We start from the raw sequence: 19,174 nt of genomic DNA on the forward strand, positions 1-19,174 counted from the left end.
GGAGTACGCATTAGGAGTGATTTAAAATGGAATGATAATATAAAGTTGATCATCGGTAAAGCAGATGCCAGACTGAGATTCATTGGAAGAATCCTAAGGAAATGCAATCCGAAAACAAAGGAAGTAGGTTACAGTACGCTTATTCACCCACTGCTTGAATACTGCTCAGCAGTGTGGGATCCGTACCAGATAGGGTTGATAGAAGAGATAGAGAAGATCCAACGGAGAGCAGCGCGCTTCGTTACAGGATCATTTAGTAATCGCGAAAGCATTATGGAGATGATAGGTAAACTCCAGTGGAAGACTCTGCAGGAGAGATGCTCAGTAGCTCGGTACGGGCTTTTGTTAAAGTTTCGAGAAAATACCTTCACCGAAGAGTCAAGCAGTATATTGCTCCCTCCTACGTATATCTCGCAAAGAGACCATTAGGATAAAATCAGTGAGATTAGAGCCCACACAGAAGCATACCAACAATCCTTCTTTCCACGAACAATACGAGACTGGAATAGAAGGGAGAACCGATAGAGGTACTTAGGGTACCCTCCGCCACACACCGTCAGGTGGCTTGCGGAGTATGGATGTAGATGTAGATGTAGATGTAGTTGTAGATGAAGAAGAGTACTGGGTGACCAAAATTATTAAAAGTTTCTCATTGTTAAAACTTTAGCTGCCAGACTTGAATTACCCAATGTTGTGTATCAGATGAAGGCCTTTTTAAGGTGTGTATAATTGTCAGACACATGGCCTGTGAAGTTAACTTCTTCAATATCCTACCTGCTAGGCCACATGTATAGGAATTACACAAAGCCTTTAATAGCAAATCAAGACTCCTTTCAGCATTTGAGACAAATGACATTTATTTTTTGAAAGAATAGAGCAAAACTATTATAAATGCAGAATATTTATTAAGTCAACAGGTTGGTTTACAAATTCACAACACATATAACTACATATTTGGCTTAATTAACAAGTTATATGCTTTACTTTACATGTGTGAACAATCGAAGCACGCGGAACTTTTCATTCAGACAACCCTTACAGCCTGTGACAACTTGCTCTGATTTCTTCATAGCTCAAGCGCGTCCATATTTGTGAGAGTATCATCGGTAACAAGATGTGCACCTGTTTTTCTTGCTGCCAGATTCTTGCAAGACATGGCTCCATGAACTTGATGTTCCTGGCGATCCTGGTACATCTTTACGATTTCCAATGTTTATCAGTGCAAGTGCCACTTTCTCTCAAAATTCAGTTATGTGCACATTTTTGTCAATAATTTATGTCAATAGCATGGGCATTGAAAACTGCCACATTTGTGAGGAGCTTGAATGCAGTTATGCATTTCCACTCACTCTTCTTTGTAAAATGGAGGTGTAAGATGCTATTTTATCTGACACATCTGTGAAGAATATTAAATAATTATATTCCAAAATTGTGCATGGTTTTGTAGTTGCACCTTTTCTTGAGATAACTGGTACCATTTCTGGAATGTCTTTAGTGGTCATAAACAAGACACCTCTCCTGTCCTTCCATTTTCCTATTATAACATTTTTATTACTCCTCATGCATCAAATTTTACCTTTCTTCAGCTTTCCTTTCACTACAATTGTTGGATTATCCTTTCTGTTATTCCTCAATGTACCAACAAGATGAAGAAATGTTCATTCAATTTATGGACTTAGGTGACACTTGCATAATAATTGTTAAGTACAAAGGGCATCTGGCATTCAACAATGGATCCATCAACCCATCACTGCACTGGAGGAAATGTCATGATCTGCAGGGGCAATCTCCTTCCAAGCACACACTTTCACATGCCAGACAGTTTGAATAGCTTAAGACCACACTGATGATGATTCCTCGGACTACACTGGTGAAACCCCAGGCTTCCTCTAAATGACACCATAGTTTCATCAATGCACACTTTCTCACCAGGACAATACACTTCATGAAATTTATCATTTAATAGATCAACTAATGGTGTAATTTTGTACAGTTTGCCATTGTTTGTACCATAATTGTCTGAAAATGTAGCATACTCAAAAGGGCCTCAAATCTATTGCAGGTTAAAGCTTTACTTGCTTAATTTTTGTACAGAATATTCTTTGACCAACATTTCTGGAGTGTAGGTTTTCAATTCAAACCACTCCACAGAATGAATTAAAAAAATGTAGGATTTCTTCATTGTTTGTGTCTCCCCACTTTTGTGGTCTGTTATGTTTTGCAGATTTTTCATTTACAATAAAGTCAATAATTCATTGCTCAGCATAACAATTCATCTCAGAAAACAATTGGTAAAACTCCAGTTCATTGCATCTTCCAGTCATTTTCGTCTTCACATGGTCAGCAATTCCACCACTACAGGTTGTTGTAAAATCATTCATATTTCCAGTTTCATCATGCCAAGTAACTTCGGAGATGTCTCTTTGAGGCACAGTTGCTGATTACCCAACAGTTGTTCTTTTTCTTTTTCTCAGTCTGTGTGTATTTGAATAATGGTCAGGAGAGTATTTAGGATCATCAGTGTCAGATATGTTGCCAAGGAAACTGGCCTCACATTCACTGAATTCACTTTTCTTGCCCAACCAGGCCACGATTGTCTCCATATCAGACATTGTCACAAACTCACAAGAAAACAAGCTCAAATCTTCAAGAAGCCATAACTTCAGACATATATAACCTTTAGCAATGTTGCTGTATGAGTTATCACCAATAAAACCAGATGTCATAAACTCAAGAAAACAGTTGACTGCAGGCCAAACGTCAAGAGCAGACTGTCACACTATCCATCAATGAAATTCAAAAACAAATATGCACGGCCTCTCCAGGAGGCCAGCACAACTATATCTCCATTTTAAATCATTGTAGTTGTTTATACGATTTACACAGACAGCCTTGAATGTTTGTATCAGTTTGACGCACATGGCCTGCTAGGGACGCCACCTTGTGTATCAATTTGATACACACAGCAGCCAAAGTGTTAAAGAAGAGCCTATTGCCAGTAATAAAACTAAAATTTCATCTGAACAAGCCTCAGAAGGCCCAACAACACCAACAAACTGCTGTGTCATCCACAGCCAACAGGCATCACTGGATGCAGACATGGAGGGGCATATGGTCAGCACACTGCTCTCCCAGTCATTGTCAGTTTTTGTGACTGGAGCAATTACTTCTCAGTCAATTAACTCCTCAACTGGCCTCACAAGGACTGACTGCACCCCACTTGGCAACAGCACTTGATACACCCAGATGGTCACCCATCCAGTTGCTAGCCAAGCCCAACAACTTCGGTGATCTGACAGGAACGGGTATCACTACTGTGGCAAAGCTGTTGGCCTACTGCCAATAACAAAGTAAGATCAAGCCAGTTATCTTTTTAGTTATGTACATGGATTACCAGCGTAGAAATCTCAGCATTTTGAACACTACAGTGTCACATATTGTGACCACGACCAATGTTCAACATCAACATGCAGTAACCACTCACAGACAATAGGTGGCAGCAACAAGTATGGCGGGTATATAAAGCGTGTTGGAGGAATTAGGAAAACATTGCAGATATTGTCATAATGTAGAACAGAGTGATTTGCTTGAAGCCCAAAAGGCATTAATCATGCCTTTTAGATCAGGGGTGGAAAAATTTCAGAAACAGCTAAGCTGGTACACCATGAAAAAACACTCTGGATGCAGTGAACAACTTGATATGCAAGTCACTGGATCAGAGGAGTAAAGCATTTGACTCTATGAACCAAGACTTGCTTATGTACAAATTAGACATATATGAGATCAAGGACAAGGACAATGCTCTAAATTGGCTCATATCATACTTACACAACAGAAAACAAAGTGTTACTATCACCTCAGATGCAGTGAATTATTATTCAGAATGGAGTACAGTACTGCAAGGTGTGCCTCAAGGCTCCATTTTGGGGCCAATCCTGTTCCTATTCTATGTAAATGACTTACCCATAAACATAAATTCCCCATCAGTTCTCTTTGCAGACAATACTTCTATTTTAATTGAAGATGACGATGCAGAACAAATTTTCAGCTCCATCAAAAGTGTACTGGATACCTTACAAAATCGGTTCCAGTTAAATGGGTTGAAACTGAACATATGGTACATTTCGAAAGCAAACATTCAAAATGCATGGAACTTAAAATATAACATAACAATCAGTTTATGAAAGAAGTTGACACTGTCAAATTCCTGGGACTAAATGTGGACAAGAACTTAAGCTGGAATACACGTATCGACTTCCTATCAAATAAACTATGCAGCTTTGCATTTGCAATGCAAATACTAGCAAATTCCACTGACTTGAGAACATGAAAAATTGTTTATCATAGTTATTTTGAATCTGTTATCAGATATGGTATAATTTTCTGGTGAAGTTCAAGTAACGTATCTAAAAAACTGAAACTGGAAAACAAAATTGTCGGATAGATGTGTACTGCACAGCAAACAGATTCTTATTGTTATTATGGAAACTACAAATTCTAACTGTTCCCTCCAGATACATTTATGTAATTATAATCTTCCTACACAACAGACAATAAGTATTTGAAGAGAATCATTTTAATCACACATACAACACAAGAAATAAAAATAATTTTATGCTACCCACACACCAGTTGAAATTATATGCATGGACTCCACAGTATATGTGGATAACAATATCTAGCAAGTTAATGGGTAAAAAAATATTTAATATGAAGCCATACATTTTAAAAATGAGACTGCAGCAGATTCTTTGGGAGAAATGCTACTATTCAATAGAAGAATTCAAAGAGGATGAAATTATAATTTGAACAAGGGGTAATTAAATGTTAGATTTTATTGTGTATATATATATAACAAAATTGTATTATTATTATGATGTTTTTAACATCAGTTTTCCTGTGTTTATGGTGAAATTTTACTGCAATTTTGACATGTCTCATGTACCCTAATGGAATGATTATGGGACAAATAAACGACAATTCACAATTCTCTAGTCACTGTTTGTGTGTTGCCTTGGTTAATGTATATTATGCATGGCAAATTGGCACTATCAAAAACTGATACTGAGACAAATGTGGTGCATCACAGGGCATAGATGACAAGGGTGAATGAAAGCTGCAGACATGTGTATGGGTGAATAGACATGCAACTATTGAGCAACTGACAGCCCAGATGAACCAAAGGGCTGCCAACAGTGTCTCTTCAGTGACTGTTCAGTAAATGTTGGTAAGTATGGACCTCCTCAGCAGGAGCCAGATTTATGAACTCAAGCTGACAGCTGTTCATCAGTGACAAAGGCTGTAATTTTTATGCCAATACAACTGAACATCCACTGAGTGGTGACAGGCAATTTTTGTCAGACGAATCACATTTTATGCTCCATAAGTGTGAAATGTCTGAAAGCAAACACCTTGCAACAATTGTCGCAAGGGTCCAGGCAAGAGGGAGGGAAGTGTTATGGTATGGGGAATGTTTTTGTGGCAGTCTCTCAGTGATCTTGTCAATCTGGAAAACACAATGAATCAACACAGGTATGCCTCTATCCTTGAGGACCATGTCCATCCCTACTTTTTCCTCATCACAATGACACTTATCAACAGGACAAAACAGTTTGTCACACAGCTTGCAGTGTATGTGCGTGATCCACAGAGCACCAGGATGAATTTCTGTATCACCCTGGTCACCAAATCCTCTGGATTTAAACCCAATCAACCTCCATAAGACTGTTCGTTTGAAACTTGCTGAGTCCAGTGCCTTGTCCTCGAAGTTTTCCATGAATAAATTAGGTACTAGAGGGGAGAGGGGGCTTCCCGTAGCAACGCCATCAATCTGCTCATAAAATTCACCGTTAAACTGAAAATAAGTTGATAAAAGCACATGTTCAAATAAGGCCGTAATGTTCTTATCAACATATTGTTTCTTGTCTATATAAATGATTTTCACACCTCAGATGATGCAGCCAAAGCAATAATATTTGCAGATGATCCCTCAGAATTATTTCAAATGTTTGTACCTCAGAGGGTGCCAGAATGGCTTTTTTTGGCTATTTTCAATCTCTTGCCACATACGAAATAATATTTTGGGGTTCCACAACAGGGCGCCTAAAACAAATTTTTCTGCTGCAGAAGAGGGCCATCCGAATAATAACTCACAGTCATCCACAGACACACTGCAAACCCATATTCAAAAAGCTTAGAATACTTACTATACCATCATTATACATATACAAATGTGTATTGTATGTCAGGACCCACATTGCAGATTTTCAGACAAATGCCGACTTTCATAACTACAATACCCGTAATAGCGCAGCACTCCATACTCAGCAAACAAAAAGAACGAATACACAAACGCATGTGGGCCATATCGGTGCAAAACTGTACAATGCACTGCCACTCAACATCAGGCAGTTAGAAGACGATAACAAATTTAAAACAGCATATAAAAAATGTCTAGTAGAACAATGTTTTTATTCTGTAAATGACTATGTAGGTCAATAAATTTTTTCTGATGATATTTATAAAGGCAAAATGGAAAATACTCTATCTGTAGCTAATCATTCATTACATTTACATACTTAAAGGACAGCTGTTGTGTGATGTAAATATATACTTAAGCAGTGTTGTGTATATAAGGACTTGCCGTTTAGGCAGGACAAAACTAAAGCCTTATGAAAAACAGACCTTGCATTTAAAATAACAAGCAGGGATGTATATAGGCTATATTAATTTCATTGTATTATTATTAACTTCAATGTATTATTTTGTTTTGTACTTTTTTACGTATATATTGTTTGTGTCCCATTTCTTTGAAATGGCTTACGTGTACCCTTGGCAACATCCATACAATATTTATTGTCAACGGATGGATAAATAAAATAAAATAAATAAATAAATTTGACGGGTATGGATCTAGATGAGGCTACAGTATCTGTGTTAAGTAAGGGGCTAAATTTTGGATCTTTTCGTTCACTGTAAAGTAGATGGCACATTAGGACATGCCACACATCATTAAACAAAATATACAAATCTGTATCTACATGCCAGTAGCTGCCATCACCCTTCATAGACCATAGGTGTCCTTAAGACCTTAGTGCATAGGGCAATATCTGATAAAGATAATTTGCAAGAAGAGCTCACATACCTCAAGAGCATTTTTAAAAGTGAATGGATTTTCTCCTCAACAGATTTGTAGGTCATTCAATGTAAAACCTAGAATGCAGGTATGTGATGGGAAATAAGATAGTAATTCATTTAAATCAAGTGCATTTTTGCCCTATGTGGGTGCTGTTTCCTCAAAGATAGGCCGTATTCTTGATAAACACTGTGTTAAGGTGATCTTCCGGCCTCCCATGAAAACTGCAGCTTTACTCAGCTCTGTAAAGGATGATTTACTGCTTCGTAAAGCGGGTGTGTATCAGATTCCTTGTGGAAATTGTGGGAAGTCATACACAGGTCAAGTGACGCACCATTCATGAGAGATACACACACTTATTACTGCCAGACAAGTCAGCTGTGGCTGAACATTGTATTGATACAGGGCATTCAATGAGCTACAGTGAAGTGAAGCTTTTAACATCCACCTTGTCCTTTTGGGACTCAGTCTTCATGAAGCTACGGAGATTAGATCAGCGAATAATTTCATAAATAGAGATAATGGTTTTAATTTGGACAAAGCATGGAATCCCAGTCTTGGGAAAATTAAACTGCAGATAAGTCATCATGGTGTCACTGCCGCTGGACATTCATCGATAAGCGAATTGAATATCTGTATGCCTATTGAATATCTGTACGCCTTCACCACAGGCAGCACACATGTAACCGTATTTCTTTGCCGCCAACCAGCTCTGTGACCCACATGCACAGTACCGCCGCAGTGGAACATACACTCCTGGAAATGGAAAAAAGAACACATTGACACTGGTGTGTCAGACCCACCATACTTGCTCCGGACACTGCGAGAGGGCTGTACAAGCAATGATCACACGCACGGCACAGCGGACACACCAGGAACCGCGGTGTTGGCCGTCGAATGGCGCTAGCTGCGCAGCATTTGTGCATCGCCGCCGTCAGTGTCAGCCAGTTTGCCGTGGCATACGGAGCTCCATCGCAGTCTTTAACACTGGTAGCATGCCGCGACAGCGTGGACGTGAACCGTATGTGCAGTTGACGGACTTTGAGCGAGGGCGTATAGTGGGCATGCGGGAGGCCGGGTGGACGTACCGCCGAATTGCTCAACACGTGGGGCGTGAGGTCTCCACAGTACATCGATGTTGTCGCCAGTGGTCGGCGGAAGGTGCACGTGCCCGTCGACCTGGGACCGGGCCGCAGCGACGAACAGATGCACGCCAAGACCGTAGGATCCTACGCAGTGCCGTAGGGGACCGCACCGCCGCTTCCCAGCAAATTAGGGACACCGTTGCTCCTGGGGTATCGGCGAGGACCATTCGCAACCGTCTCCATGAAGCTGGGCTAGGGTCCCGCACACCGTTAGGCCGTCTTCCGCTCACGCCCCAACATCGTGCAGCCCGCCTCCAGTGGTGTCGCGCCAGGCGCGAATGGAGGGACGAATGGAGACGTGTCGTCTTCAGCGATGAGAGTCGCTTCTGCCTTGGTGCCAATGATGGTCGTATGCGTGTTTGGCGCCGTGCAGGTGAGCGCCACAATCAGGACTGCATACGACCGAGGCACACAGGGCCAACACCCGGCATCATGGTGTGGGGTGCGATCTCCTACACTGGCCGTACACCACTGGTGATCGTCGAGGGGACACTGAATAGTGCACGGTACATCCAAACCGTCATCGAACCCATCGTTCCACCATTCCTAGACCGGCAAGGGAACTTGCTGTTCCAACAGGACAATGCACGTCCGCATGTATCCCGTGCCACCCAACGTGCTCTAGAAGGTGTAAGTCAACTACCCTGGCCAGCAAGATCTCCGGATCTGTCCCCCATTGAGCATGTTTGGGACTGGATGAAGTGTCGTCTCACGCGGTCTGCACGTCTAGCACGAACGCTGGTCCAACTGAGGCGCCAGGTGGAAATGGCATGGCAAGCCGTTCCACAGGACTACATCCAGCATCTCTACGATCGTCTCCATGGGAGAATAGCAGCCTGCATTGCTGCGAAAGGTGGATATACACTGTACTAGTGCCGACATTGTGCATGCTCTGTTGCCTGTGTCTATGTGCCTGTGGTTCTGTCAGTGTGATCATGTGATGTATCTGACCCCAGGCATGTGTCAACAAAGTTTCCCCTTCCTGGGACAATGAATTCACGGTGTTCTTATTTCAATTTCCAGGAGTGTATAAGGCCATGCTTGGCACCTTGTCGTCAGTCTTGTGACTCACTATGAGGACGGTCAGATGATATGTGGCTGAAATATCATTAGAAGATATTTTATTTCCATGGCTGCTTTCCTGAAATTTAATGGACTACTCATTACACCACGAGAAGTTGAAAATGGATATGCTATTTTGACTAAAGTGACTTTTATAAATTTTGTTGTGTGCTTGCAAATACTTCATGTGTTGTTGACTTTCATAACATAGGCATTGTGAACTTGTTTATTGTTAGTTAATGAAGGCACTACAAATTTTTCAAAAGTAACATTTGTTAAAGAAAAATGATTGGTTGTTGGTATTTGCTTCACAAAACCCAAAAGCAGATAGAATTACAGTGAGTGATGTTATTCCATATATCTCACGTGACATGTTGCTAATAAGTAACCATTATCAGTTTTTATAGTTACAAATAATTTCAATGCCTTTCTAATTAACTTAAAATCATTTTGTGATATGTGGCTTTTACATGCGAACCAGCATGTGTGCATTTTAGTGACACCACTGCCTGTCTTCACACTTGTAATTACTACTTAATTTCAGTTTAAATTAAGTCATTAAAAAACAGTAACTTTTGCTCCTTTTGAGCTGTCAACTGTAAATTATTACCTGGGAGCTCAATGTATAGAATTTCAGTCACTTATTCTAAATTATAACTAACTACAGTGCACTATTTATTTCCACATTGAAATTTCTTTCTCATTGTTGTTGTAGATTGTAGATTGTATTTTATTGATCCTGTTGTCTACATAGCAGCTTATGCATAAGACATTGGACAAGTCAAGTTATAAATATACAGTCTGAAAGTAATTTCAAGGCATACATATTTAAGCTTACAATAATACACTTTACAAGTAAGTATTTACATAACACATTTCATAAATATAAATATTCTTCAATGGAGTAGAAGCAGTGATGCTGTAAATATGACTTTAGAGATTTTCCAAATGTATTGACCTCAGTGATAGCTTTTATGTTTTCAGGAAGTTTGTTATAAAGCTTAACTCCCATGTGAAAAGTACCTTTTTGGCACAGTGCTGTGCTGATTTGAGTCATATGTAAGTTTCTGTTTTGTCTGGTAAAGTGCTCATGTACATCACAGTTTTTTTGTAGTCTCTGGTCCTTGCCTATTACATTTAATTTAAAGAACAAAAGGGTTTCCATAACGTATACACATGGTAATGGGGGAATACCAGATTTCTTAAACAGGGGTTTACAAGAGTCTCTAGGCTTGCACCCAAACAAGATTCTAATGGCCCTTTTTTGTAGTTTAAAAGTGCTATTAGCTATTTTAGAGTTTCCCCAGAAGGTGACCCCATATCTAAGACGAGAATGAAAGTACGCATGATATGCATTCAATACTGTTTTCTCACTACAGCATGATTTTAATGAACAAAGAAGATAACATGTTTTGCTAAGTTCTGCATTGAGATATTCAATATGCTTATTCCATCTGATGTTACTCTGCAGCCAAAGTCCTAAGAATTTGGTTTCAGTACTGTTACCAACTGGTTCGTCATTGATAGAGACTGATGGGATAAACATGTCCTTATTAGGAACATTGTGGAATTTTAGAGCAACGGTTTTCTTACTGTTTATTACAAGCTGATTACTCTGTGCCCAGCTGCTAAGTTGTTTCGTGACCGTGTTTACTGTCTGCTGTAACTGTTCATCGTCGTCTCCTTTTAGTAGAATCATGGTGTCATCTGCAAATATGATTGATTTGTGTGCATCAATATTTAAGCTTAGATCATTTATGTACAGAAGAAACAGAAGGGGTCCCAATACGGATCCTTGGGGTACACCACACTTTATTTGTTTATAGTCAGATAAGTGATTAGATACAGGCATACTGCCTGCATACGATTTGTCAGGAAGGACCTGATCCACTTGTTGGACAGACCTCGAATACCATATCTTTCTAGCTTTGATAGCAGAATTTTATGGTCCACCATGTCAAAAGCTTTTGACAAGTCAATAAAGACTCCTATTGTTTCCTGTTTTTTGTCCATCAGGTTTAGGTTGGAATTGATGCACTCATAGACAGCAGTTGTCGTTGACCTCTTATTTCTGAATCCATGTTGTTCATTACATAGGATGCTGTTTTTATTTATAAATTTCATAAGTTTCTCATACATAACTTTTTCCAGTACTTTAGAGATGCAGGAGGAAATTGTGATGGGTCTGTAGTTATTTACATTGTCTTTATCCCCTTTTTTATATAAAGGAATAACTTTTGATGTTGTACATGATAAGTATCTATCCAATGGTGCTCAAGTTAAACACTGGTTGTATACTTTCAGACAGCGTGATTCTTCAGAGTCTATATCTTTACCTGTTAAATAAGACACATCAGGTACATGGATCATGAAAACATTTACTACCGAAGAGTGTAGCCATGTTGTACACTGTCTTTCATCATATAAATGTGAGCCCCACAATAATGGTTTGTATAACCAGCACGAAAGACTTTACACAACAGATACTTCAATTACCAGCACCCTGTATACATCAGTTAATAATTTAGAAAAATAAGCTTTGTATCACACAATAAGCTCACATTAATTATAGTACACAAAGATTGTCAATACAATCTAAAAAACCCAGCATCAGTTACTGAGATGTTGCTGGATGAATATGTAGCCAGATTATATAATTACAAAAACTAAGAACTGTATAGCCTTCAAAGACGCAATATTAACTGTTATCATTCATAGTGCCAATAGAACTACATTCGAAATTTCTGTCTTCAGAAAAACACATAAAATTACATACACTCTACTAAGTTACCTGCACATTCAGAACTTTATCTGATGGCTGGTGCTCCCTGTAATAAGTTCCATCATTAACTGTTTGCTGTCGTCCTCTTGTCTTTCCCATTGACACTGGATTCACAGCCTGGAACAGTATAGTTAGAGTAGTTTGTTTTCTATTTATACGGTATTAAGAAAGAAAAGGTAAACTAATACAGTAAGTAAAAATCATTCAGCAAAAAAGGTAAAAAATTAATTTTTCTTTATTAGGAACAATATAACTATAAAAATGGAAATTAGAAGTTAACAATAGACAAGAAATCTAGTGACTACTCTACATTTCTCCAACATCATATAATTACTCCTTTCTCAAACAACAAATGTTGGTAGTTCACATAATCTATTATTCCCTAGCATTAGTTTTCAGGAATTAGATACGTAAGAAAAAAGACTTCCTTTCACTAAGCATACTGTAGGATGAATTTATGAGTAAAGTAAGTTGCTTATTTCCTGTCATATGTAAGTCTAAATATAAAATACTTTGAGCACTTGTAGAAAAAGGAAATTGCATCCTGAAAATTGTGGAGTTTGCAAACTGTGATTTGCACATTCCCTCAGGACCTGCACCTTCCCATACAAATGATAGACATGCATAAAAATACATGAAACACTACCACAATTTCCTTCTTCAATAAGAAATGATTTACTGTTACTTATGTTCCCTTCTCTTATTCAGTAAATGATATCTTCTACTCTATTACAGTGGCATCTTTGTCGTACGTTAATCATTCTTCCAGTTCATCATGTATTCTCTTTTTAATCTCCATTCCCGTCATGTACCCCAAATCTACATCTGAATTCTTACCCTCCTTTCCCACAGCAGTTTGTTCTGCAGCTTACTGGCATAACAAACCCCACAGATATATTTGTGCATGAGAAATATTTACACTACATAAAGACTTTCAGGTTTAATTCATTCATTCATGTGTCTCTGTGACAAATACTTATTCCCTGCACTCATGTTTGAGGATAGCACACAGTCCTAGACTGGAAGGCTCAAGCTATCACACATCACATAGAAAATCCTAACATGCACCCTCTAACACTAGTTTCCTGTACTGAGTTCAGTGGACTGAGGTAAAGGAGGAAGCAGGATGGCAGGTTTCCCTTATATGTAGAAATCATAATTCAACAACAGAAAACAGAGGGTGACTTGAAAACAAATGATACCACAAGAATAAAAGTAAATTCAGATTGAGGAAACATTAAATATGGTAAATATAAATGTAGGCTTCTGCAGCTAGTGTCACAATCAATAAAATTTTTCTGGGTTTGTGACCACATTGTTAATATGTAAAATTACCACATTTTGGTGACTGTTGCAAGCGACCTTCTGAAGAACATGACTTGTAACAGTGAGTGAAACGTTGGTAGTTTTACATATTGACAATGCGGTCACAAACAGAGAAAAATTTTACTGATTCTTACTAAATACGGTGTCTCACAAGGTTTTGTACCTGGCCCATTCCTGCTTTAGGAGATGAGGAGCACACAGTCGACACAACAGAGCAGATGCCATCAGAAACCACTAAGACAATAACAAAGCCATATATGGACTTGTTTACTTTCTTAACTGTTATAGAAGGATTGATGTTTATGGTACACACATGTATAATCATCCAATCATAACACATTGATCTAACTAGCAAATATCTGATTGCCAGGCCAACAGTGATGCAAAGCCACAATTACAGCTGAGTGGACAGCAAAAATTTTATGCGTAATATGAAGATTTCAAATTAGATATGAAATATATCAAGGCTACTCATAAGGATCCCATATTATATATTTGTCACCTAAGCACACCACAACTGTCATAAATTTGCATAATACATATGTCATTGAAATTCATGAGTAAACTACAGGCAGAATGGGTGCTCTTGTTGCAGATACCATGCTGTATGAGAAAACACACCTTGTAATAGTTTGTGGACATGTACAGGAAAGCATGAAACTAGAAACAAAAGATTGAAAATAGGGCTTATTTCACTACATGCCTCTCTTCATTACATGTATTTTCAGAATGTAAGTCCACTGATGATCAAAAATGTTTCACCAAAACTAGTTTGGGTATAACGCACAGAATGTTCTGGACAAAATAGTTTAGTTTAGCATTTGTTTCAGTTCTGTTACATTGTGTTTTTTATGAAATAAATATAATTGATCAATGTGTTTTTCTGTTAATACTTGCCCACCAGGGGCAGATATACCATCTTCAATCCTTTACATCTAAATTACAAAAGAGAACTACTTCCTAAAAGTGAAAGTAACCATAGGAAAAAGTAACAAACAATCACAGCAAGATGTATTAACTTACTTCTTCAAACATAATTTGTGTCACCAGTACATTAGGTTCAAACATAAAAAATACCAAGGACATTACAAAGATCTGAAAAATAATATCTCGTCTAGTTAAGAAGTTGTTTGTAGAACAATACTGAAAATCAGTGATGACTTCATGGAATCGACCATTGAGCTGCCTCACAATCAGTCATCAAATTAACCCTTATTTCCAAATGCAACACATCCATATATATAAAATGTTAACAGACAAACTAACTCTAATTACAAACATAGTATATCCATATGAGGCTATTTAATACCTTTTGAGTAGGTTACATTAGAGTAAAATGTTGTACGAAAGCTCTGATAGAATGTAAATAATTTAGGATTAAAGAAGACCACTCACCATATAGTAGAAGTGTCAAGTCCTCAGCAGGTACACACAAAGGGGGAAGAAAACTTGCTACTTTTTGAAATAAATCCTTTGTCAAGCTGGAGCACGCACACACACACACACACACACACACACATACACACACACACAAGTGTATGTGACCGCATCTGTGTCCCTACAATGTAGAGGCACAAGTGTGTGTGTGTGTGTGTGTGTTTGTACTTGACAAAGGATTTATTTTAAAAAAACTAGCAAGCTGTCTTCCTCCTCTGAGCATGCCTATCGACAACTTAGCGCTTCTGATATTCAGTGGGTGGTCTCCTTTACTCCTAAATTATTTAAATATCAGTCAAACAATTGAAATTCTGGGATGGAATAACAACAATAGAGAAAGTATAGATTGCTACTCATGACACAGAGAAACACTCATACTTGTATGCAGATAGGTAGACAATTAACTTAAAAAAAAGGTATTAGTTTCCACACAATAAGAAACCCCAAAACCAACTCTTTAAAAGTGAAAGATGAGCTCACAGAAATTGTATCACAAACAAAATTTCTAGGGATGCATATTGACAAACAACTAAAATAGACTGAGCATGATACCACCCTCAGCAAATGAATAGCTTCAGTATGCTTTGCACTTAGAATAATAAATTCTGTGTGTAGTAGATCATGTACCAAAACAATATATATTTCATAGGTTCATTTTGTGATGAGTCATGGGATAATGTTCAGGGAACAAATGAGCAGAACAAACAAATAATCTTTAAGCTACAAAAAAGTGCTGTACGAATTATGACAAAATGTAGCAAGAGAACTCACTGCACTGAGTTGTTCAAATCTATGAGAATCTTGACTGTTCCATGTAAATACATTTTGAAAGCACTGATTCACATTAAAAAAGACATTGATCGGTACCAAACTAACAGAGCTCTACATGAATATTGAACCATGTCCAACCACCACTAACATTTCAATAGAGAAAACAAACCAAAAACTCAAAATAGTGTGCTACATAACGGAATTAAACTATACAATAAACTACCACAAGAGATAAAAGACAAAAGTGAAATAAATGCCTTCAGGAATATCATAAAAATTATTTGTTAGAAAAGTGTTTTTATGCCATAAAGGATTAACTAAAATGATTTGTAAATTTTGCTGACAGTTATGGCCATAATTAATTACTGCAGTTAAGAGGCATTTTACAATATATACAAAAGAACAGTGAAATTGGTAACTCAGTAAGGCAAGAAATGTATGAATCTATTTATGTGTGCAATTATGTATGTTTATGTACATCTACATCTGTAATCTGCAAATCTGCAGCCCTGCAGCCAGGTGATGGTGCGAGTTTTGGTGTTTTCTTAAAGATAAGTAATTTTAGATTATAAAACATATAGTTTACTACTGATTATGTGGTAAATAGGTGTATTAGTGTGCCTTTTAAGTGTACCGTTAAAGGTTTCATTTTTCTTTAGGTAATATAGCAGAAAACGCGAAAAGATCGTACAGTCGGATTTCCTGTTTACGTTTTGCCGCAGCAAATCTATAGAATTTTGTTTAGTTGTTCTTTGCTCTCTCCAGAAATTTAACTGTAGCGTACCTCTTCATTATTTAACTAGCATTTCTGGACAGTAGCGTAAAGTTTAAGTAGTTGTTTCAGAAACTTTGCACTGTTGTTTTTGTTTACACACAGCTGCATATAGTCCAAATTTGTGGAACCATATTTTCGTGTTTATCTGTAATTTAAATGACTTATTCTTAGTAAACTATTACGTTTATCATGAGTGAAAAGTGCTTGGCTTACCATAGAATTGTTAGGTCGGGGCTTTGGTGTGATGGGTGCTGTAGTTTTTTCCATGTGGGTGACTGTGGTGGTGTGGGAACAGGGGAAGTAAATGAGACTCATCAGTGGTTTTGCAGGATTTGTAGTAGAGATAGGAAGATACTAGAATAGGAGGGGAAATTTGCCACCCTTTAGGCTGAGTTAGACAAGGCCAGGGGAGATCTTGACAGGTTAAGGAGGGAGAAGGGTAAAGAGAGGTGGGAAGTGGCAACAGGCAACAGGAGGAACAGGCCCAGAACTTTATCTGACAGCTTTGTGGTGAATGTGGAAAATAGATTTGACCTATTGCTTCAGTTAGAAACTGGTGAGCCTCAAGCAGTTGCAGTTGTAGACAGGGCACAACAAACTTTCAGCAACAAAATGAAAAGCAAGAAAGTAGGGAAATCAGTAAAGCAAAAGAAAGTGTTGTTGTTAGGTAGTTCCCATGGAAGAGGTGTTGGCCAACTTTTGCAGGATGAACTAGGATCAGAATACCAGGTCACCAATTTTTTTAAACCTAGTGGTGGTCTGGAGCGGGTGACAGAGGATTTAGGATCACTTTGCAAAGATTTCACTAAGGAAGACACCGTGGTTATAGTGAGTGGGGCAGGTAATAGTACTGACAGAGATCCTGGGTACAGTAAAGTGTGTGACCTGGCAAATATTGCATCAGCATCGAAGCATACTAGTGTTGAGTTTGTATCTGTTCTTGGGCACCATGACCGACCTAATTTGAACTCTTCTGTCAAGAGAGTTAATTTGAAGTTGGAATGGTTGCTTATGCCGGGTGCAGGGTCACACATCAGTGTGGTTCCTGTTGATTCTCTCAATAGGTGGGATTATACTAGGCATGGCCTTCACCTCAACAGGAAGGGGAAAGGTAAACTGGCTGGGAAAATAGCTGGAAAGTTAAAAGGGGGGAGGCACAGTCGTGAGTGATAAAATACCAGTGGTTATAGGGTCCAGAAAAGACCCTTTTTTAGGGTAGTGAGGACAGAAAGAAGCCAAATTTTAAGAGAGGTTAGGACTGAGACAAACCTTCAGTTTGAGAAAGAAACCAAAAACCATAATTCTAACTTATTACATCACCATAAACAGCCATTTGTTAAGAATTTTCAACATTCAGCTGATATTTTAACTTTACCCAATTTTAACTCAGTCAATGTGAAGTGTCAGCTATCTTTATTGCATCAAAATATTCAAGGACTGAGAAATAAAATTAATGAATTAATTATCTGCATAGATGAATTAGAGTCTTCAAACCCAGCTGACATAATCTGCCTCTCTGAACATTATGTGACCACTGGTATAGAACTTTTAAGTGTTACAGGGTTTAGGTTAGCATCTCACTTTTGTAGATCAAAAATGGAGAAAGGAGGAGTTGCCACATTCATCAGGAACTGTCATAAATGTAAGAACATAGACATTCATAAATTTTGCCTAGAACAGGATATGGAAGCATGTGCAACAGAAGTAGAATTTCACAAAAATCCTTCATAATATTAAGTGTATATCGAGCACCTGCAGTTAACTTTAATCTGTTTGTAAACCACCTTGAAGCTGTACTGGCCCATTTAACAACCAGACACAAAGAAATAGTGGTTGCTGGTGATTTCAATGTAGATTTCCTTAAAGACTCTCCCAATAAGAACTTATTTGAGCTATCAACATTATCATCCAACCTAATTCCCACTGTAAAGTTCCCCACTAGGGTAGCCAATCGCTCACAAACAACCATTGATAATATCTTTATAGAAAAGTCCAATGAACAAAATTATATTACAAAACCAATAGTCAATGGCCTCTCAGATCATGACATGCAGCTCCTTCTGTTAAATGTTAACACTGAACAGGATATAAAATCTGTTAAATCTGAGCTGAAGAGGGTAATCAATAAGCCAAAAATTGATTATTTTAGGACACTCCCCAGAGACATTCACTGGACTGATGTTTACAGTGCTCAGGGCATGAATGAAAAATATAAAACTTTTATTAATAAAGTGCTTACCTTATTCGAACACTGTTTTCCCCAAAATCTTACCAAGATTAGAGCTAAGTCTACAAAGAAGCCATGGATTACTCAAGGAATAGGGGTATCTTGTAAAACAAAAAGAAAACTGTATCTGTCAATCTGAAACAGTTCCGATGTTGATACTATAGCACATTACAAGAAATACTGCAAAATATTAAAGACTGTAATACGGACATCAAAGCAAATATATTACAAGGAAAAGATAGTCATATCAGATAATAAAATAAAGACAATATGGGATATACTGAAGGAGGAGACTGGTAGAACCAGACACGAAGAGGGACAAATAGCATTAAGAGTAAATGATACATTGGTGACAGATGTGTATAGTGTTGCAGAACTTTTTAACAAACATTTCATAACTGTTACTGAAAAGACGGAGTTATCAGGTTTTATAGATGCTGCTATGGAATACCTCAGACCGTACATTTCAAGTAATTTCCATAATATGAATTTGACCCTCACTACCCTAGCAGAA

General features: G+C 38.1%; 1 protein-coding gene across 1 annotated transcript in view; it reads right to left on the minus strand.

Moving 5' to 3' along the window:
* LOC126481579 (probable 2-oxoglutarate dehydrogenase E1 component DHKTD1 homolog, mitochondrial) overlaps positions 1-19,174 on the minus strand; it is a 335,870-nt gene that overhangs the window by 200,654 nt on the left and 116,042 nt on the right. Inside the window, exon 7 of the mRNA XM_050105438.1 lies at positions 12,134-12,241. Coding sequence (XP_049961395.1) covers positions 12,134-12,241 — 108 coding nt within the window. The remainder of the gene's footprint in view (positions 1-12,133; positions 12,242-19,174) is intronic.

The sequence above is a fragment of the Schistocerca serialis genome, chromosome 5 (genome assembly GCF_023864345.2).
Source record: "Schistocerca serialis cubense isolate TAMUIC-IGC-003099 chromosome 5, iqSchSeri2.2, whole genome shotgun sequence".
NCBI classification, from domain to species: domain Eukaryota; kingdom Metazoa; phylum Arthropoda; class Insecta; order Orthoptera; family Acrididae; genus Schistocerca; species Schistocerca serialis.